At 41.7% G+C, this 23,315-nt stretch overlaps 1 protein-coding gene across 4 annotated transcripts in view; it reads right to left on the bottom strand.

Moving 5' to 3' along the window:
- Positions 1-23,024, bottom strand: part of LOC120865421 (UDP-GalNAc:beta-1,3-N-acetylgalactosaminyltransferase 2) — a 63,381-nt gene extending 40,357 nt beyond the window's left edge. Inside the window, exons 1-3 of one of the 4 annotated variants that reach the window (XM_040242703.1) lie at positions 22,717-23,024; positions 9,968-10,115; positions 3,771-3,871 (exon numbers count right to left, since the gene is read on the bottom strand). In XM_040242703.1, the coding sequence (XP_040098637.1) occupies positions 3,771-3,871; positions 9,968-10,115; positions 22,717-22,828 (361 nt within the window). In that variant the 5' untranslated portion in view covers positions 22,829-23,024. Of the gene's footprint in view, positions 1-1,007; positions 1,229-3,770; positions 3,872-9,967; positions 10,116-22,716 lie in introns of those variants that run through there. The other 3 variants (XM_040242704.1, XM_040242705.1, XM_040242706.1) reach the window with 3 other exon arrangements.
- Between the last annotated feature and the right edge of the window lie 291 nt (positions 23,025-23,315).

Below are 23,315 nucleotides of genomic sequence, written 5' to 3'. Positions count from 1 at the left end.
TCTACTGACTTCAGATTCAGAGCTTTTCTTATTCCCCCAGAGTCTAATCAATGACAAAAGCAGGCCTTTGGGGACAGCTTTCTCAGCTACCATAAATTAATCAGGATAGACGACATGAAACAGTTAATACGGCTGAAAATACCAATGCCAGCTTGAGAAAGAATCTAGAAACTTACTTTAAAAGATTATTCTACATCCTTTGCCTGTTTTAGAGCTATGATTTCCCAACTCTGCAGGTCACACAGTCCCTGGTGCAGGTCCCATTAGTTAAAACCATTTGCACACACTCATATTTATAAAATATACACGTATTGTCAGTGAATGTATTCAATTTAATTAAGGTTACATTTTATTTTCAGATGAGCAGAAATTCTGTTTCCTTCCCACACTCCAGAGGATCATTTGGATCCCTACCTTAGAGTTCCTAGTGTGCCATTTTACGCTTAGTAGCTGCTCAATAAAATATGACTAAATAGAACCGTTGGCTCCTACCCAATTACAAACATGAGCAGGCAGGAAAAAAGGAGGATATAGATTTTGTCATGGGTTGGGGCAAGCACTGGCCAGACAGTCTAGACTCCAAATATACTGGAAAATAACAAAAATTTTTCTCTTTAATATTTTCAGTAAATAGAATATCCAAAGTGAAGCACATCTATTAAAGATTATAACATACATATATTTATAAAATATACACATATTGTGTCAAGATATTCTATATTAATAAAGGTTACATTTTATTTTCAGATACACAGAAATTCTGTTTTCTTCCCACACTTACCCAAATGATCCACTAGAGTGTGGGAAGAAAACAGAATTTCTGTGTATCTGAAAATAAAATGTAATCTTATTAATACTGAAAGTATTAATACTTAATACTTTATTAATACTTAATACTGTCAGTATTAATCTTAATACTGACAATATGTATGTATTTTATAAATGGGAATGTGTAAATAAAATTATAACTATCTAGAAAAATTATTTTCTATCTAAAACAAATGGACCTTGAACTTCAAGCCACCTGGACACAAGACAGCCTGCTGCTCTGATAATCCTATTAATCAAACTTCTATACATCCAGGGTATCATGATGATTAATGTTCATGATGATCTTAAGGTACTGAAATAAATCTAAATGCCATTTAAATTAAAGCAATAAAATTATATTCTAAATACTAATTTCATTTCAGTTCAGTCGCTCAGTCGTGTCCGACTCTTTGCGACCCCATGAATCGCAGCACGCCAGGCCTCCCTGTCCATCACCATCTCCCAGAGTTCACTCGGACTCACGTTCATTGAGTCAGTAGCTATACCTATTTTTACAAATTGGTAACCTAAATATTATATACACGAAAATTTTCTATTAATGAAAATCTCCACTCCTTGACTATTAATGAATAACAGCACTTAAAATAATAGAAAGTCTGGTTAAAGGTTTCTTTAAATTTGGCTTGGCCTGGATTGGAATTTCAAACATAATCTGTTCTCTAACATCATCAGTAATACAATATTTTATTAGGTTCACGGTCCCTTTGGGATCTCAGTGAATATTAAAGGACCCTCTCCCCAGAAAAACACAATTATACATAAAACTTTATTTACAATGTTAACTAAATTCACAGACATCCTAAGTAAGAAACATCTGTTTTACAATACAGACCTGAAAATATGGTCCAATTTATTTAAAAAGCTGATTACAACCCAATTTTATAAAAAGGTGGGTTTTTAAAAAATAACAGTATTAAACACTGAACATATCCCAGAACTAAATACTTCCTATGTATCAACTTATTTCATCCTCATGTCCGTCCTGATGGGGTAAGTATAATACTTTTACTTCCAGTTTACAGATCACGACACTGAGGTTGCAAGTGGTAAATAACTGTTTGAGGGTCATACAGCTAGGAAATGGCACAGCCGGAGAAGGCGATGGCACCCCACTCCAATACTCTTGCCTGGAAAATCCCATGGACAGAGGAGCCTGGTGGGCTGCAGTCCATGGGGTCGTGAAGAGTCGGACACAACTGATCGACTTCACTTTCACTTTTCACTTTTCACTTTCATGCATTGGAGAAAGAAATGGCAACCCACTCCAGTGTTCTTGCCTGGAGAATCCCAGGGACGGGGGAGCCTGGTGGGCTGCCATCTATGGGGTTGCACAGAGTCGGACACGACTGAAGTGACTTAGCAGCAGATTTAAAGCCAGGAAGCCTGACTACAGAGCCCATACTCCTAACCATTACTCTGCTGCTACCTACACAGGCAAGGTCCACACGTGACAGATCTTAAAACACCTGAAGTTGTAATCAGTAGATTCAAGATGTGGGGAAGTTTAACCTCCCTCAGAACCAGAGCTGAACATAAGAGGAAATGCTAATAAATAAAGGTATAAAGTTATCACCTTCCTAAAATTGTTTCCCTGGCAACACAGAGAACCTAATTAGGACCACCTGTCTTTAATCTCATCAGAGCTCCCACAAATTTTTAACTGTAAGGAAAAAAAGAAAATTATTGTGTTTTTATTTTATTTGACTACTATTTCTTTTGTACCTTAGGCAATAGTTCTTAGAGAAAGGTGATTCATAAGTCTGTATCAAGGCTATTATAAATCAACAGGCTGGTGAAATTAGCAGTTTTCTGTTAAGTTTAAACTTTACTAACTCAGGATTTATCTACACACAAGGAATTTCCAGATGTGTGGGAACCATACTGAAAAATAAACTCTCCTGGATCCTAAAATCATATATATGTTCATAAGGAATCTTCACAGACGTGCAAAGTGGTTAGCCTGTCAGAAAGGATGAAAGATAAATTTCGATGAAAGTTTGATTTTATTCTCCCAAAAATAGACTGCCGTACTATTCATCTCAACAACTCTTCCTTAACATCAAATTTGTACAGTAGTTCCCCCGCCCCTTAACTGCAGTTCCACTTTCCCAGGTTTTCAGTTATCTACATTTAACTACGGTCCAAAAACATTAAATGAAAAATTCCATAAATAATTCATAAGTTTTAAACTGCAGGCCCTTCTGAGCAGCATGATGAAATTTTGAGCCATCCACCTTGGTCCTGCCTGGTACATGACTCATCCTTGTCCAGCACATCCCACCCATTAGCCACTCAGCAGCCGCCTGGGTTATCTGGTCAACCATCCACACATTGCAGTGCTGGTGTTCAAGCGACCCTTATTTTATGTCAATAAGGACTCCAAAGGCATGACCAGTGATGCTGCCAACTCAGATGTGCCAAACAGAAGCCAGAAAGTGCTTCCTTTAGGTGAAAAAGTGAAAGCTCTCCACTGAATAAGGGAAGAAAAAAAATCATAGTTGAAGTTGCTAAGATCTACCATAAGAACAATAGTCTATCTGTGAAACTGTGAAGGAGGAGAAAGAAATCTGTTAATTTTGCTGTCACAATTCAAACTGCCGAAATTACGGCCATGTGTGATAAGTGCTTAGCTATATGGAAAAAGAATTAAATTTGTACAGTAAGATAGTCCGAGAGATCATACTCACATAACTTTTATTAGAGTATGCTGTTGTAACTGTTCTGTTACTACTTACTGTTGTTAATCTCTTTCTGTGCCTAATTTGTAAATTAAACTGTATCACAGCTATGGATGAACAGGGAAAAACAGTATACATAGGATTCGGTTCTGTGCAAGATTTCAGGCATCCATGGGCCGGGCAGAGGTCTTGGAATGTATCTCCCGGGGGTAAGGGAGGACCATTGTATGTGGCAGTGGTCAGGCTGAGGAAAAGACTTACCTGGATTCGTGATGTTGAGTAGTTTGCAGGAATAAGGATCTTCCCTGTCCTCCACAGGCACGTTGCAGCCATGAGCACCTATTATGAACTTCACAAGGACACTGAGAGATGTGTTGGCATTAACATCAGTTACTGAGCTTCACCTCGCACATGCATGCTTCTTCATGCCCAATTCAGAGCTTTTACTTTGAGACAACGAGTATTTATTAGGATTAATTCTAACTTTATTCCTTTGGTCTAGCAAAAAGGGGGAACAGGCAAATCAGAAGTTGCTAACTGCCAAGTGACTGACGTGGAAGCCCTCTACCAAAGGACTATATTAGAGCAAGCCTGGCCAGCAGCAGACGCTCAGGCCGTTTAACTGCAAACTATGGTAAAGCCAACTTCTCATGCCCACACCTAAAAACTTGTCTCTATCGGTAAACTTGTTCACTCACTTCCTTCTCTTTTAGAAAGTGTTCCTTTTACTCAAGAGTAGCCTTTCTAGGCCAGGGCAGGGAACATGGGTTCGATCCCTGGTCCAGGAAGATCCCACATGAGCTGCAATAAGAGATGTCAACGCAAGGAGATGCCTGTGCACCACAACTAGAGATTAGCTCCTGCTCACCACAACTAGAGAAAGCCCGCGTGCAGCAACAAAGGCCCGGCACAGCCAGTTAAGTAAGTAAAAAAAATAATAATACTAAAAAGTAGTCTTTCTATCCCAGGAGAGGACTTCTCCTCTCTGAGATTTTGCTTCACTAGCCACCTGTAACCCACGGCTCCTTCCCAACACATAATAAATATACTGAAGTCCTGACATTAATTTTTATCCAGTCCTTCCCTCCTTGTCCCCATCCTTTCTTTCCTTTACAGTGAAGTCCTATACGGGAACAACTAAAACTGCAGCCTCTGGTTTTCCCTTCTCATTTTATACCACAAAAATTTTCATTTCAGTACCCACCACGCCCACAGAGATGTCTACTACAAACATAACTAGCGATCTGCTGCTTGATGAACACTCCTTAGCCTTCCCTACTTGGCTTTCCTGGACCTGGACGGTGCAGGTCTCCTTAGAAAGCTCTCTTCCTTTTTCATGTGGCCCTGCTCGGCGGCTCCCAGCTCTTCTGGCCCAGCCTGTCCCTGAATGGACATCACCCCTGGGCTTTGCCCTTGGATGACTTCTCACTCAACTCACTCTTTTCCCTTGCTCTCTTTGGACACTTTTTTCTGGCCTCGTCACACAGCATTTGGGATCTTAATTCCCTGACCAGGGATCAAACCCAAGCCCCCTGCAGTGGAAGCGTAAAGTCTTAACCACTGGACAACCAGGGAAGTCCCTCCCTGGACAATATTTATTCTTAAGGCTTCAACCAGCCTGGGAGCGATTCCTGAATTAGCATCTCTAGCTTGGGCCAATCTTCTAAGGAAAAGATTCACAAATTCATCATACATTTTCAGCTAGACGGCCCACAAACAGCTCTGTGCTACAGCCTTCTCCCGTTGTGCCACGAGGGCTGACTATAACATTTTGTGAGATGGTTATTAAGCACAGATTTTATTAAAAATTAAATTATGTAGACTTACAATTAAATACATTATATTAAGAACAAATGAAACAAATGCTCAGATTCATCATGTCTTAACTGTTTCACTATCATCTCTGCTCCTGAGGTTATGTGTATCTGCTGTATCTGTGTGGTGGGGATTTTACATTGCTGTGCCACTGCTGATCTTCCCCAAGTCTGTGTCTAGAGACACATATAGCTTGAAATTGGCCACAGTGGTAATACTTACACCATGGAAACTAGCAAGCACTACAAATAAAGGTTGGATTTATTGTCCTGTTGACTGTCCAGATGTAGTGATGGAGAAAATGTTAGTAATTCAAATTAAACTTAAAACTTGTGGATACACGTATAACTGATTCACTTTGCTGTATAGCAGAAAGTAATACTACATTGTTAAGTCAACCAGTCTCCCAATAAAGATTCAGTTCAGTTCAGCTGCTCAGTCGTGTCCCGCTCTTTGCAACCCCATGGACTAAAGCACACCAGGCTTCCCTGTCCATCACCAACTCCCGGAGCTTGCTCAAACTCATGTCCATCGAGTTGGTGTCATCCAACCATCTCATCCTCCAAAATAAAATAAAAACCCTTAAAAGAAAAAAAAAAAAACAAAAACCACACACACAAAAAACTTGTGGCCATTCCACAGTGAACAGTATAAAAAATTGAGGAAATATTCTTCCATTGTTCAAAACCTATGATCTGATTCAGCAAAGAGGTCACTCACTTCATTGACTCAGAGTTCTGGCACATAGCATAGTTGTCATTTTAGTTTTACACTTTAAATATTCATGTCAGAATTATACTCTTGTCAACTGCAGCCACAAGCTGGTTATAGATACAAAAGTCTGGCAAATGATGAAAACACTCTGAGAATCAACTGGCTGTATGAAGTCAGAGACTTTTATAAACATTAATTTCTGTCAATTATATGCTACACAGCCTTTGTATCAATAAAGTTTATAACAAACATATACATACAAATAAGCATGCTTTTCTTCAGATAGCCAGTAGATAAACATTTAACATCACATCGCTGACTGCAGGTCCCTCAAACTCAACAGATCTACAGCTGAGCACCTTTCTCATGAAACCTGCTCTTCTCATCTAGTACTTTTTGTCTCGATGGATGATTTCATTATTCTCCAAGTTAGAAAGCTAGCAATTATCCTAGCATTTTCTTTCTCTTTCTCCATTCAATAGCCTTATTTTCTTAAAAAGTCACCACTTTAGCTCAGCCCTTAGCAGTCCTTGTCTAAATGAGTCTCACCCACCCCTCTGAACTCTCAACACACTGTCTGGTTCCTGCCTACCTCTCATGGTTATAAGCCCTCCCTCCTTTCCTTTTTACATGATTTTCACTCTCTCTGCCTCTCTTTCCCTCCGTAGTGCTCTCTCTCACACTCATTCACAAACACATACACCCCCTCCTCCATAATCTCTGCACGTCAGCCTTACAGAACCACACAGAAATGTATGGAGTTTCCCAAGCACTCCAAGCTATTCTACACTGACTTATATCACAGCACACGTAACATTTTATTACACTGCTACACCTATTTCCTTCTACTAAACTCCAAGCCCCCATAAGGACTCAGGCTGTACTGGATTTATCTATACATAGCATACCGCCTGCACACAGGATAATAAACTCTTGAGAAACTGACAACTTACAGCTTCACTACAAAGGTTTTTAATTAAATAGAGTCCTTGAAATGTATGTGGAGTCTGGCTCCTTCAGTGAAATACAAGACTTGAAAGTAAGCCATAACCGCAGAAATGCAAAGGCTTTCTTTTACTAACAGCCAATTATGCCAGAATATTTTACAAACTAGAATATAGCTGTTTAGAATAAAAGTATAAACAGAAATGAACAAATGTGTTAAATTATTGCAGATAGTTACCAAATTTAAGCTACCTTAGTCTTACTAGGTCCACAAAATTACTCTGCCCCAGGAAAAAGTATTTAGCTAATATCTATTTTTATATAGATATCCCATCATTTTAATAAAACAAATCATCAAGGTTACTGAATTTAAAGCCCTAATGCTATGATAGCGAATAAACTATTGATGAGAGCCTGAATGTTAATTCTATTCATTATATGTAGCTCTGGATCATCCCCTCAATAGTTGTTGAGTGTCTTACTCTGCCAAGTCAGGTTCCAGGTGCTGGAAATACACCAGTGAAAAAAGCTGAAGCCCCTATGCTCATAAAACATAGTCTAGTGGGGAAAGACAAATCTGTAAATATTCAACTAAGTATAATAAACATGCTAGCTTGTGATACGTATCATAAAAAAAACATAAGTGCAGTTAAGTGAAGACAGAGTTGGAACGGTACTATTTCACATGGCACCACCTGCTAAGGTGATATCTAAGCAGAGGCCGGAGCCAGTGAGGAAGCGAGCCAGGAGGACACGCAGCGGAAGAGCAGCACAGGCAGGGAACGGCACGCGCAAAGGCCCTGAGGCAGGAGCACACAAGGTGTTCGAGATGATCAGGCGGCCAGTGCAGGGCAGTGGACGCGCCTAAGGCCCCAGTAAAGACCCAGGGCTTCACTCTGAGCGAGAAGAGAAGTGAGGCAGGGGAGTGGACGCAGGTAAGGCCCCAGTAAAGACCCGGGGCTTCACTCTGAGCAAGAAGAGAAGTGAGTGGAGGCGCGTGAGCAGAAAACTGGCACCACTTGACTATTTTTAAGAGGGCCACTCTAGCAACAGTATGGAAAATAATACAGGGGCTCCTGCAATGATCTAGGTGAGGGGTGATGGTGGCCTGAACCAGTGTGGCAGTTCTGATGGTAGTGGGGCAGGTGGGGAGAGGCTGGATTCCAGATCTGATGGAAAGGAAGCACTGAGAAGATACGCTAGAAGACTGGATGTGGATAAAGAGAACACTGTACTATGAATTGCAAAAACCCATTTTTCTGATGCTTTGACATTCCCCCCAACAGGCTGTGAGCATCCAGTATCCTGCCCAGATGACCAGGTACACTTGGGTGACGAGGCTGGTCCTGCCACAAGTTTGCCCTCTTGCCAGCCCTTACCCTGAGAGTGACCTAGTGACATTCAAGCACAGCAGTGAAATGCCCTCACACCTTTCGCTTGTACTTTCCACCCTGACCCCAAATAAAGGCACCTGCTGTTGGGTCTTCCCTCTCTCTTGGCTCCCCACCTGCTTGGGTGAGTCCGTTCCCTGGATGCTCCTCCTACTTGGTCCCCTACACTAGGGTGTGGACCTCTCTCTCTTAGACCTGTGAGCATAATAAATCCTTTAATTTCCTATGCCTCAGAAAATTCCCAGTGTAATTTCCACTGCTGTGTTGCAATGATCCTTCAAGACCCCACAAGGGCGACTTACTCCTCCATTCACAAGACAAACACCAAAGTTTTTGGTCTGAGCAACTGGGAGAAAGGGGTCATTATTTTCTGAGCTGGGAAAGGCAATCAGAAGTGCAGGTTTTCAAGGTGGTTCTATAGCAGTGATGATTCCGAGGCCCTTCTATCATCATTTTGATCATGAACTAGAGAAACCTGTCTTGAAAAGGAATGCAAACTGCTATGAGTAAGATAGGAAATCTATAAATTTCAGTACTGGTGATGGGAAAATTCACAACCACAGTTCCCTTGTATAGCTACTCAGCCACAAGCATGCCAGCTGTACACGATCCTGAGGGCCTTCTCTGCTTCTCAGTGACTTCACACAAGCACAGAAGAATCTTCACACAACTAGAAGTCCACACTTCTCTGGCTCTCTTTCACTAGCCCCTCACTGCATAATCTTTAGAGGCTGCTTTTCCTGAGAAGACCAAGACCCTGGGCTCCTAACCAATAACTGAGCCATCTAATGCCAACACGTGACATGCTGGTACTTCCCTGACGGTCCAGTGGTCCAAGAATCTGCCTTGCATTGGAAGGCACTCAGGTTCAATGCCTGGTTGAGGAACTAAGATCCCATACGCCATGGGGCACACTAAGCCTGTGCGCCACAACGCAAGAACCTGCACACTGCAACAAAAGATCCCGCTAATGCATCTAAGACCCAACAGCCAAATAAGTGAGTATTTAAAAAAACAGATAAATCAACTGTACTCCAATATAAAACGAAATTAAAAAAACACAACATGTGACGTGCTATCAAAGCTCAAGTCTGGAAGGGTGGCTGAGAAAAAAAGAGGACGGCAAACTACACAAATCGTAGACCACACACAACTAAAAACCACCGCGGAACAGAAATAAACTCAGTGTATCTCTGTGAAGTCAGTCAAAAGCATATTTAGACACAAACTCATCCAGTAGAAAACTACTCTGGAACAGAACCTTTTAAGGACTATTCTTCTAAATAAAAGCAAAAAAACCCGAAAGCCAACAAACAAACAGCAAACCAACCAACCAGACTAAGTATCTATAAAAACTAGGTACGTGAACCACTGAACATGGAATATACTCCTCTCCAACTATCTTTTGGCTTAAAGTCTTGGTTAAGTTTACTTTTGGGGCTCAACTACATGGAAAAAAAGCAAAATGAGATAGTCCTCTCTCCTGGGAAAAAAAGGCCACATATCTGAATTAACAGCTCTGACTATCCAAGAAGAGGTTTTTCAGAACACTTACTCAATACGGCAGGCAAGGTGTGAACTCAAGGAACCTACCGTTGACTTAATGCTGGATGTTGTATTAAATGCTTCAGCCAGGTGCTTCTTATCACATTGCGAAGTTGATGGTTATTGCGGGCTGACAGCACACCAACCACCACGTCATAGTGATTAGATTTCCACCTAGGAAATAAGGCCAGCTGATCTGGAAATAAGCAACAATAAGCTGAAATGTCATGTCTCAATTACTGTTAAGTCCATTATGTAGCATACAAATGTTTATTATAAAATAATATAAATATATGTTGATGCTTGAAAAAAAAAAGAGAAATACAAAGAAAGAAATATTTAAAGCACTCGTAAACTCACCATCCAGAGATATCCACTAACATTGTGGTGTAGCCTTTTTGTTTCCATAGCTATATATGTATTTGTGCTCACACAGTATGTATGTAGGGCTTCCCTGGTAGCTCAGCTGGTAAAGCATCTGCCTGCAATGCCGGAGACCCCAGTTCAACCCCTGGGTCAGGAAGATCCCCTGGAGAAGGGATAGGCTACCCACTCCAGTATTCACACACTTCCCTGGTGGCTCAGATGGTAAAGAATCTGCCTGCAATGCAGGAGACCCGGGTTCCATCCATGGGTTCAGAAGATCCCCAGGAGAAGGGCATAACAACCTACTCCAGTGTTCTTGCCTGGAGAATTCTCATGGACAGAGGAGCTGGTGGGCTACAGTCTATGGGATCACAGAAGAGTCAGACACGACTGAGCAACTAAGCACAGCACAGCTGCTGCTGCTAAGTCGCTTCAGTCATGTAGGATTCTGTGCGACCCCACAGACGGCAGCCCACCAGGCTCCCCCGTCCCTGGGATTCTCCAGGCAAGAACACTGGAGTGGGTTGCCATGTCCTTCTCCAATGCATGAAAGTGAAGAGTGAAAGCGAAGTCGCTCAGTCGTGTCCAACCCTCAGCGACCCCACAGACTGCAGCCTTCCAGGCTCCTCCATCCATGGGATTTTCCAGGCAAGAATACTGGAGTGGGAAGCACAGCACAGCATGTATGTAAATTCTTAAAAAACAAGTGAGATGTTTCTCATGAGAATCAGTTCAGAAGGTCAATGTGGCATAAACCACACAGCAGTAAGCAGCAAGAGCCAATTAAGCTGTAGTCAGAATCCTGGCTCTTCAGCTATAAAAGTTATTTAACTTCTTAAGCTTTAGTTTCCTTAAGTAGAAATGGGTGTAATAATACTTCTCATAGAGTTGCTGTAAAAAATTAAACAAGATAATGTGTATAAAGGTCCTGGTTGGGTACCAGGCAAACAGTAGGCAATCAAGCAACTAACAATAACAAATGTGCTTTCAAAGGTGAAGCCACACATTAATATTGGTTACTAAGCCTGGGAGATAAAGCTGAAGGACTACCGTGCTGGAAAGAATCAGAACCCTTATTTATGCCAATAAATTCTACAAGCAGCAAACATTTATCACTTAGTCTAAAGAGGGGAAATAACATTTCCTTTTTTCTTTTACTTTTTGGCTGCACCACAGAGCAAATGGGATCTTCCTCGACCAAGGATTGAACCCACACGGCTACAATGGAAGTCTGGAGTCCTAACCACTGGACTGCCAGGGAAGTCCCTGAAACATTTCTAGTTTGGGGGGGAAAAAAAAAATCAAGTGACAAGTCATTATTTTTACTGTCATATTTATGACTCATTTTCTATTGTCATTTAATGGACAAGATTACATTTTAAAAATCTGTCCTCAGAAAAAGAAAGATATCTTGTCCTTATTTATCAGCAGTTTCAAAGCTTGTAAGGTACAAGCCTATACATAGCTCTGATTAGGGATCCCATTTCATCTTTCTCCAGTGGTGAAAACTGATCCAAAATGTTTCCAAAAATAAATCACTGAAAGCCGGAGAGTGTTACTACATTAAACACAATGTTATTATATCCCATAGGATCTAGTTATTCAAAAGACAACAAAACTATGTTATTTCTTCAAGGGACAATGATTTAAATGCTTATGTAAAATTAGCAATGAAAACCCATTCTCTCCTCCTCCTTTATCAGAGAAATACTGGTAGTAAGTACATTTTATCGACAGCAGTGAGGCAAATGCAGTCATCCACACATAACTGACTGATTCTACAGCTGACATTCTGCCACAGTATCAGTAAGAAGCTATTCAAATCCTTGTGCCTCAGTTTCCTAATCAGAGAAAACTGACACCAAAAAGTCTTTAGATGCTCTATTTCATCTGTTTCAAAATGTCTTCTCAAAAGATTAAAAAGCTTTAAAAGATTAGAGGAAGAATTCAATGTATCCCAAATGCCTCGGTTATTGACATCATGAGAAAACAAAGCTGCTGCACAAAAATTTCAACATAACTGAAACATCTCTTTAAGTGCCAAATACCACTACCTTATCTTGGATCAGTAATCAAAATAGATCTTTTATAGATGTATTACATGAGACCTTTCCTTGATAACAAAATCTCCTTAAAATTGTTCTCAAATCTTTCTTTCTCAACATTAATTCTAGCATCAACTCAGTTTCTTATCTTTCACTTGGACCTACAAGGGTATCCTAATGGTTTCACCCAGACCTCTTGAGATTTTTCTACAAATAAATAAACAGACGCGAAGATAACCATGTGGTATGTGAAAATCTCATGGATTATCACTGTAAAGTACTTTTTGATCTTATTCCACCTCTCTCTGCCACTGCCAATCCTCTCTGCTTCTAATCAATGTCTAAGCTGCTTCTATTGAACTGTGTAACTTCACATACATTTCTCTTTTTCTTGCAGAAGAGAAGTACATGGCAGATTTTGGCCTTTAGAGAACTTCTATTTCCAGGAAAACAGTGTTCTAAAGACTCAACCAAAAAACTGTTAGAACTAATAAATTCAGTAAGATTACAGGATATATATGAAAGTCAACTGTATTTCTATACAATATCAAACTATCAGAAAGAGAAATTAGGAAAACAATCCCAATTTTAATTGCATCAAAAAGAATAAAAAACCTAGGAATAAATTTAAGGTGGCAAAAGATCTGTACACTGAAAAGTATAAGATATTGATGAAATAAATTGAAAAACATAAAAACAAAAGATATCCCATGCTAATGGATCAGAAGCATTAATATTGTTAAGATGTCCATACTAGCTAAAGCAATCAACAGATTCAGTGCAATCTCTTAAAATTTCAAGGACATTTTTCACAGAAACAAACAAACAAAAATCCTAAAATTTGTATGGAACCACAAAGACCTTGAATAGCTAAAGCAATCTAGAGAAAGAAGAACAAAGCTGGAAACACCATACTGCCTGGTTTCAAACCATGTTATAAAGCTACGGTAATCAACACAGTACATACTGGCATTAAAACAGACGCACAGATCAATGGAACAGAACAGAGAGCCCAGAAATCAGCTCACACATATATGGCCCATTCAATTACAACAAAGGAGCCAAGAAAAAACAACAAGGAAAGGACAGTCTCTTAAATAAATGATATGGGAAAACTGGACAGCCACATGCAAAGGAATGAAACGGAACCACTAACTTACCACCATACACAAAAATCAACTCAAAATGGATTAAAAACCTGAATGTAGGACCATAAAAGTCCTATAAGAAAACACAGGCAAGTAAGCTCCTTGATGGTGGTCTTTGCAATAATTTTTTTAGATGTGACACTAAAAGCAAACGCAACAAAAACAAAAATAAATGAGACCACATCATACTAAAAAGCTTTTGCACAGCAAAGGAAACCATCAGCAAAATGAGCAGGCAACCAACTGAACAGAAGACATTTACAAATCACATCTGATTAATATCCAAAACACATGAAGAACTCATACGACTCAACAGCAAAAAACCAAAGAATCCTAGTTAAAATTGGGCAGAGGATCTGGATAGACATTCTTCCAAAGACATACAGCCTGCCATCAGCTATGTGAAACAGTGCTCAAAATCACTAATCGTCAGGGAAATGCAAATCAAAACCACAATGAAATATCACCACACCTCCTGGCATGGTTATTACCAAAAAGGTAAGAAATAATACGTGTTGGAGAGGATGTAAGGAAGAGGAACTCCTGCACCGTTGGTGGGAATGTCAATCGACGCAGCCAATATGAAAACAGTACGGTGGTTCCTCAAAACATTAAAGACAGAACTCAAATTTGGTCCAGCAAAACCACTTCTGGATATTCATCCGGAGGAAATGAAAACTTCCACTAGCGAAGACATGAGTGGAGATGATACGCGTGAGAGTGAACATGGGGATGCTCACTGCAGCGTAATTTTCCACAGTCAAGATATGGAGGCAACCTAAGTGTCCACTGATAGACGAATGGGTGAAGAAAACGTATTCTTTATACACAATGGAATGTTACTCGGCCACGAGAAAGAAGGAAATCTTGCCATTTGCACTAACACCCAAGACCCTGCGGGCATTAGGCTAAGTGAAGTAAGGCAGACACAGACAGACCAATAGAACAAAACACCAAATTCACGGAGAACAGACTGGTGTTCAGCAGAGGATGGGGGTAGGCATAACAGTAAAAGGTATAAACTTCCAGTTATAAAATAAGTAAGTCCCAGGGTTGTAAAGTACAGCATGATGACAACAGTTAATAATACTGTATTGTAGAGAGCTGCCTGGTGGCCTATTGGTTAGGAGTCCAGGCTTTCACTGCTGGGGCCTGCGTCAAAAAAAAGCAAAACAAAACTGTATTGTATTTAAATGTTGCTAAACAGAGTAGGTCTTTAAAGTTCTCATCACAGGAAAAAAAACTGACTTATGCGTGGTGACAGATGTTAACTAAATATATCATGGTTAGCTGTATATATTCCAGGATATATATATGTATCAAATCATTCAGCTGCACAACTGAACTAAGGCTTGTTAGTCAATTATACCTCAATTTTAAAAAAAGCCTGTGGTTTCTTCTACCACATACCACCAATGTATATCAGTGCAACAGATCTGTGAATACTGTGTTACACAGCATAAAACTCAAAGCAGACAGCTCCCTGGTGGCCTAGGGGTTAGGGTTCAGTGCTTTCACTGCTGTGGCCCAGGTCTGACATCTAGTCAGGGAACCAATATCCTGCAGGCTGCATGGCGCAACCAAGATTAAACAAACACACAAACCCTCCAAGTGGATGCTGTGTAAAAACCCAGCCCAACTTTCCAGTCCCCTTCTGCGTTTTTCATCACCCTCTGCTCAGTGTTCCAAGCATAGGGTAGCTTGTTCAATTCTCATGTCTGAAAATTGGGGAAAAAAAAAAACCAACCCAACGAAAAAGTAAACATGGACAGAAAAAGATAATTCACAGAAAAAGAAATGTAAAGAGCCAATAAATCTATGAAAAACAGTTCAACATCACTGGAAGTCAAGTTTGAATGACAGCAATAAGACACTAGTTTTCTCTCACATTCAAACTGACAAATATCTTCTTAAATGACAATGCCCTAATGATGGATATTTTGATACAGGCAGTTGTTACCAGGAAAAGGCAACTCTCCTATGCTGCTGGCAGGAATGTACTCTGGTATAGTATTCTCCAGGAAATTTCCCCATGATACATCAAATACCTCAGACTTCTGTAACTTTTGTCCTTAGCTAAAAATACATTTTAAAGAAATAACCAGTGATGTGTTAAAAGATCTCTGGTCATCACAGAGTCATTTCTTAATAATGAAAAACTGCAAACTACACGAATACAACAAATAAGGCACTAGTTAAATAAAATTATCCATATGCCAGAATACTACACAGCCATTGACATTATGCTTCAAACATATCATTAAATATTGTTCTACATCTTATGAAAAGAAGCAGGTTATGAGATCTATGTACATAGCGTGTGTCAGTTGCAGCTGTGTCCCACTCTTTGTGACTCCCTGACTGTAGCCCGCCAGGCTCCTCTGTCCATCGAATGCTCCAGGCAAGAATACTGGGGTGGGAATTTCCTTCCTACTTGAGCCACTTGCTTCTCCAGGGGGGTCTTCCTGGCCCAGGAATCAAACCCAAGGCTCCTGCACTGAAAGCAAATTCTTTACCACCTTAGCCACCAGGGAAGCCCTATGTAGTATGATTCCATTTACATAAAGCACATAAAGCCGGCAAATCTCTGCATTAAAGATTAGGATCCTGTTACCACTCCTGGCCACGGGAGCACAAAGGAAGCTTCTAAGGTGTTGGCAGTTCTCCTGTCTTTAATCTGGGTGCTGATTAGCTGGGTGTATTCAGTTTGTATTAGAAATGGACACAGAACAACGAACTGGTTACAGGCTAGGAAAGGAGAACGTCAAGGCTGTATATTGTCACCCTGTTTACTTAACTTCTATGCAGAGCACATCACGCGAAATGCTGGGCTGGATGAAGCACAAGCTGGAATCAAGATTGCCAGGAGAAATATCAATAACCTCAGATATGCAGATGACACCACCCTTATGGCAGAAAGTGAAGAGGAACTAAAGGGCCTCTTGATGAAAGTGAAACAGGAGAGTGAAAAAGTTGGCTTAAAGCTCAACGTTCAGAAAACTAAGATCATGGCATCCAGTCTCATCACTTCACGGCAAATAGATGCAAACAGAAGTGGAAACAGTGGCTGACTTTATTTTTCTGGGCTCCAAAATCACTGCAGATGGTGATTGCAGTCATGAAATTAAAAGACACTTGCTCCTTGGAAGAAAAGCTATGACAAACCTAGAAAGCATAATAAAAAGCAGAGACATTACTTTGCCGACAAAGGCGTGTCTAGTAAAGTTATGGTTTTTCCAGTAGTCATGTATGGATGTGAGAGCTGGACCATAAAGAAGGCTGAGCACCGAAGAACTGATGCTTTTGAACTGTGTTGTTGAAGAAGACTTTTGAGGCTCTCGTGGACTGCAGGAGATCAAACCAGTCCATCCTAAAGGAGATCACTCCTGAATATTCATTGGAAGGACTGATGCTGAAGCTGAAGCTCCAATACTTCGGCCATCTGATGCAAAAAGCCGATTCACTGGAAAAGACCCTGATGCTGGCAAAGATTGAAGGCAGGAGAAGGGACAACAGAGGACGAGATGGCTGGATGGTATCACCAACTCGAAGGACCTGAGTTTGAGCAAGCTCCGGGAGATGGTGAAGGACAAGGAAGCCTGACATGCTGCATTCCATGAGGTTGCAAAGTTGGACACAACTGAGTAACTGAACAACAAATTCAGTTTGTGAAATTACATCAAGTTTACATTTATATGCACTCTTCTGAATGTACGTAACACATCAAAAAAGTTTTAATACTAAATAATTCCCCAAACATGTTTTTTGTATGTACATTCAAAAACTGCCCAGTATAGCTCATTTTTCTTTCATTTTTTAAAACTAATTTCAAAATTTTCTATAAGCAGTTTGTTTTACAAGTAAAAAATTAAAATCATGGAATGTGAATGGATGGTCTATGAATGACAAATCCATTCATACTTTGCCAGTTTTATCCTCTTGATCCATTCCTTTAAATTACTGAACACTTCCTACATTCCCTGCTTTAGATGGCAAACATATAGCAATAAACAAATCTTCATAATGTCAAGAATCATTAAAACTACACACAAGCTCCCCAAAGGCACTGACCATTTCTTTTCTTCAGTATGTAGTACACCCTGAGAGTCTGGCAATCTGCTAGCCTCTGCACTGAAAGTGGACATTCGAAATTTTATTAAAGACCAGTGGAGGTAGAATTCAGAACTGAGTGTTCAAAACAAGCTCACAGATCCTTAAAACGGAGGCTGAAATGTCCCCTCTTATGTGATTGCTCTCAGATGACATCAACCACAGGCAGGCGGAAACCCAGAAAATGAAGAAAACATGCATGCTCCCCACAGATCTGCTGATGAGGACGATCATTACACATACCACCAGCACGCTCCCACCAACTTCAGATGCCAAAGAAAACACCTCACCAGCACGGGCATTAGCCTCCATCAAACCACCACTTCTCTCTAACATTCACCAAGTGTTCACCATGAATCAGGCACTGTTCTGGGTGTTTTATTAACAGAATCTTCACAGTAACCCTATGAGGTCATCATCTTATAAATAAGGAAACAACAGAAGTGCTGAGACAAGATTAGCATTTAGGGATCATTTCAGATGAACCAGCCCTCGGCGAATCTGCTATGCAAGCTCAATTTGTCTTTGACCTTCTACTTGCCCCGTGTCAGTTTCCATTTAACAAACTATGAATACCTTGAGAGCTGAGACTAAAAACCCAGCGCTCTAAGGATTTGTTGAATGGCTATGCTTCTTTCCTTTCTTGGTTTCCTTCTTCCCAAATATCCTAGAGAGAGAAGACTTCCTTTGTCAAATCATTTTTCTAAGTTAACTGCTAAATTAATTCCTGCTAAGGCACAACCCAAAAGCAGTGCGTTAAAACCGAGATATCCTGCATCGTTCCTCTCCAGCTCAGATGGCTGTCTATGCCTCCACGGGCCTCTCCTCGCCCCAGGTGTGTGGGATTTCGCAACAGAAGAGCTGCTTGCTCTTCATCAGCTCTTCTCTCTGACCAGGTTTCACCTGCTCAAGGTCATTAGAACAGCGAGCCTGTGTGTTAAGTCGCTTCAGTCATGTCTGCCTCTTTGCGACCCTATGGACTGCAGCCCGCCAGGCTCCACAGACTGCCCAGGCAAGAACACTGGAGTGGGTTGTGCCCTCCTCCAGGGAACCTTCCCGACCCAGAGATCAAACCCGCACCGCTTAAGTCTCCTGCCTCAGCAGGCAGGCTCTTTACCACCAGCACCACCTAGAAAGCCCCACATTAGAGCAGCACCAGGCACTAACCCATCTGACTCAGTGCATTCAAGTTCCCGCCCAACTGCAACCTCAAACGCCCTCCCCTGACCGCTCTACGTAACACAGCAGCACACCATCCTCTGTCCTCTTACACTGCTTTATTTTTGCCACCACACTCATCACTCTCCCCTATGACATTTAATAATTACTTTCTTATGTTCTGTCTTCCCTTTAAAATTGTAAACTGCATGAGGGCAGGGACATTATCTTGATTACTGTTTAAATTCCACACCTACAATAGGAGTTGGCAGTGAGGCAGCTCTCAAACATTTGCAGAGTCAGCTGCAAGTTAGAGAGCCTTTTTTTACTATTCAGGGGAGATAAACCTCCCTTTTTGAAAAGTACTGCCATGACTCAACAAAACTGAAGACAGACAAAGAGGCAGAAAAGAGAACAAAAATGAACCTTAAAATGTAAATACGAGGGACGAATACCAACAAACTTTTGGGTTTTCTCTCTCACTTTAGGCTTAAGGGATAAGGGCTGAAATGTAAAAATGCGCAAATGTTTTAGTTTGAACTGGTGAAAACACAATGAGAAAAGCATTTGTGGGAAATTTTAGCAACTGAGATGCTTCTATTGTTTTTAGTTTCAAAAGTACCAGAAGTGCAAAAGGAAAAGTTAGGACTCTCCAAGGTTTCACTTAGATTAAAATACTCTATTTACTATTTGACTGGATGTACAATATCCATTTAAAGTCAAAGTTAACTTACACAACTAGTACTCAGCTCCTCACTGAGAGCTGTGTCTCTTTCCAAGGTCTCCTTCCTAGCTTCCTTAATCTAGCCTGGTCTCACAAGATGGCAGATAAGGCATCAGCAAAACTAATGGAGGCAGAAAACTTAACTCTTAAAAAGAAAACAGTTGTTTACAAAGTTACTTTTAATACTTTGAGGTGAGCCCACAGGAATTAAAAAAAAAAAAAAAAAACTAGGAAGGGATAACCCCCTAATCCCCAGGAGTGGTCCAGGAAAGACTGGCTACTTGAGTGGAAGCTACCACAAGAGAGACCCAATGCAGACTCAGGGCAAAGGGCATGCCATTGGGGCTGGAAGCTGTGAGCACTATGAGAAAATGCGAGCATGGTGGGACTAGCTCCAGGAACAAAGACAAGCATCAAGAGGGTTGGATACGAAGCTGTAAAACTTACAGAACTGGAGCAAGTAAGTTTTAACACAAAAGACCCCAAATAGCCAAAACAATCTTAAGAAAGAAGAACAGAGCTGGAGGAGTTAGGCTCCCTGACTTCTGACTACACTACAAAGCTACAGTCATCAAAATAGTATGGTAGTGGGACAAAAACAAGACACATGGGGACTTCCCTGGTGGTCCAGTGGCTAAGACTCTGAGCTCCCAGTGCAGGGGGCCCAGGTTCCATCCCTGGTCAGGGAGCTAGATCCCACATGCTACAACTAAGACCCAGAGCAGCCAAATAAATAAATAAAATTTAAAAAAAAAAAAAAAACATGCATCAGTGGGAACAGAGAGCCCAGAAATAAACACACACACTTATGGTCTATTAATCTATGACAAAGGAGGCAAGATGAGACAATGGGGGGAAAATCTCTTCAGTAAGTGGTGCTGGGAAAATCACACAGCTACATGTAAAAGAACAAAATTAGAACATTCTCTAACACCATAAACAAAAATACACTCAGAATGGATTAAAGACCTAATGTAAGATTCAGTTCAGTCGCTCAGTCGTGTGTGACTCTTTGCCACCCCATGGACTGCAGTACACCAGGCTTCCCTGTCCATCATCAACTCTCGGAGCTTACTCAAACTCATGTCCATCGAGTTGGAGATGCCATCCAACCATCTCATTCTCTGTCATCCCCTTTTCCTCCCGCCCTTAATCTATCTGGGTCTTTTCAAATGAGTCAGTTCTTCGTATCAGGTGGCCCAAATATTGGAGTTTTCAGCTTCAACATCAGTCCTTCCAATGAATATTCAGGACTGATTTCCTTTAGGATTAACTGGTTGGGTCTCCTTGCAGTCCAAGGGATCTCAAGAGACTGCTCCAACACCACAGTATATAATCTTACGTATATAACGTAAGATTAGATACTGTAAAACTCTTTGAGGAAAAAACATGAAGAACACTCTTTGCCACAAATCACAGCAGTATGTTTTTGGACCCATCTCCGAAAGGAAATAAAAGCAGAAATAAACAAATGGGATCTAATTAAACTTAAAAGCTTTTGCACACCAAAGGAAACCATTGACAGAAACAAAAAGCCAATCTACCGAATAGGAGAAAATATTTACAAATGATCAGCTCATACAATTCACCATCAAAAAACCACCCAGTTAAAAACTGGGCAGAGGAACTGGAGACACTTTTCCAAAGAGGAAATGCAGATGGCCAACAGGCATATGAAAAGATGCTCAACATCCCTAATCATTAGGGAACTGCAAATCAAAATCACAACAAGAATCACTCCACACTTGTCAGAATGGCTATCACCTAAAAGAATACAGAGTTTCTGCTTGTTTATGGACCCTAAAATATATTTAGGTCATAAATATCCCAAGTACACTCTAAAAGTAAATTCCAGTAGAGCTCACTCATCAAACCAAAAAAAAAAAAAAAAAAACTTGTAAAATACAAACACAATGAATATTACAGAGCATTGTATATAATATATACCTATATATATATAGCACTCTTTCCTCAGGTCCATTTACAAAAGTCTAAAAAAAGAAAACAAAAATAAAACCCTAACCTGTTAAGTTAAATGTCCTGAAATGCTGCACTTTCATTAAATCATTTAAATAGTATCTTAATTCTATTCAGGTCACACAAATAGTCTTTTCAAAGAGCTTGTAGCTTTGTGTAAGAGAAAAGGATTTTAAGAGAGTGTTACCAGAATAAAGAACTCCAATTATAACAATGAGACTGCTTTGAGGATTGCCAAATTAGTTTCTATACTTTCTACTTCTAAGTTAAGGCACAGAGCCATCTCAGCATTGCAAATATTCAATTCTAATCCTTAAAAATACTGCACAAGCAAACAACTGTCTTGGGAAGAAGTGGTAAGAAAAAAATCCCCAATGTAGTTAAAAACCAAAACGACTATTATCTCATCTTTATCACAGCCTTCCAGGCTTCTTTATATAATATGTCCTAGGACAAGCCCTTAAAAAAGAAGACAAGGAAAAAAAAAGAAACCTTAAGAAGTCTTAGGTGCGGTGGAATTCATTAACAGCAAATCCACTGGGCTGTGAGCAAGCATTCTATTTATCAGGCTGTGAAGCGAACATGGACAAAGGTTTTCCCACTAAAGAATAACTTTTAGAGCAGTTTACATAGTTAAAGAACTCGATACTTTCGTGTATGTTTCATTAGCAGGCTTTGCAAAGGAAACTCCCAGGAACAACTTCACTCGCAGCCATTCCCTACTTCATGCCTAAATTTGTTCAACAGACTTACATCAGAGTTTTCAAAAAATACAAAGTACAGTACCTTTTTAAAGCAAGCTTATTCCTTAAAAGCAAAACCCAGCCACCTTTTAAAACACGCACAAACGCGATCCCTGGCCCGAAGACCTCAAAGTCTTCACCGAATAAGACCAACAACTTGGGCAGGAAAAAAGCAACCTGGAAGCCCTGCGCTGGGCTGAGCAGCTGCCGCTCGGGGCAGAAGGACCCACGGGGCTTTGCTCCCGGGCAGGCGCCGGGCGACCCGGGCCAGGCCTGGGGACAGCCGGAGGACTTGCGGTCGCGTGCACCGGCCTTGTGGCCATTGAGAAACGCGGGGAGGTGGAAAGCGCCCTCAAAGTTTGCCCGATGTTAACGCCCCGCGGATAAAGAGGGTTATTTGTTTCATCTGCGGAACTTCGCGTCGGGCCGCCCTCCCCCCAGTCCGGGACCCGCGGAGGAAGCCGCCGGGAGGCTCGGAGCCGGCCTCCCCGCCTCGGGGCCGCCCGGCCCGGCCCCAGGTCCTCACCTGCCGGGCCAGCCCCCGAGGCGCGGGCGGGCGGCGGGGAGCGCAGCCGCAGCCAGAGGTGCAGCGCGGCCCCGAGCACACACGGGCACAGCAGCACCAGCCAGTTTCGCATTGGCCGCCCCCGCCGGCTCCACCTCGCGCCCCCGCCGCGCGCCGGGCTCTCCCGCGTCCCGGTGGAGAGAGAGGGGACCTGCAAGTCGGGAGGCCCAGGGGCAGCGGCCGACTCCCGCACGACCACTCCGGGGACACCCGCCCTCGCGCCCGCCGCCGTCTAGGTTCCTCTAGGCTCCAGGGCCCGCGACTCACGTTCCTCCGACCGCGGGCGGCGGAGGATCAGCCGGCCGGAGCCCCGCCCCCTCCACTGGGCCTTCCCCCAGCCCCGCCCACCTTTTCTCTCGCTTGCCCCGCCCCCTTCTCCCGCATCCCCTCCCGCTCCCACCAGCTAGCCGGGAGTTGAAGTCCCGCCCTGGGCTCAAGCAAGGAGTGCACCAGTCATCCCGTGGCTGAGAAACCATATTTCCCATAATCCCAGAGCTCTCTTCCGTCACTCGGCGGTCGCGAAGGCGAAGCGCGAGGCCCCACATTGAGCATGCGCAACC

Source organism: Oryx dammah, unplaced genomic scaffold (genome assembly GCF_014754425.2).
Source record: "Oryx dammah isolate SB20612 unplaced genomic scaffold, SCBI_Odam_1.1 HiC_scaffold_6, whole genome shotgun sequence".
Taxonomy (NCBI): domain Eukaryota; kingdom Metazoa; phylum Chordata; class Mammalia; order Artiodactyla; family Bovidae; genus Oryx; species Oryx dammah.
This window is presented reverse-complemented; position numbering and strand designations above follow the sequence as displayed.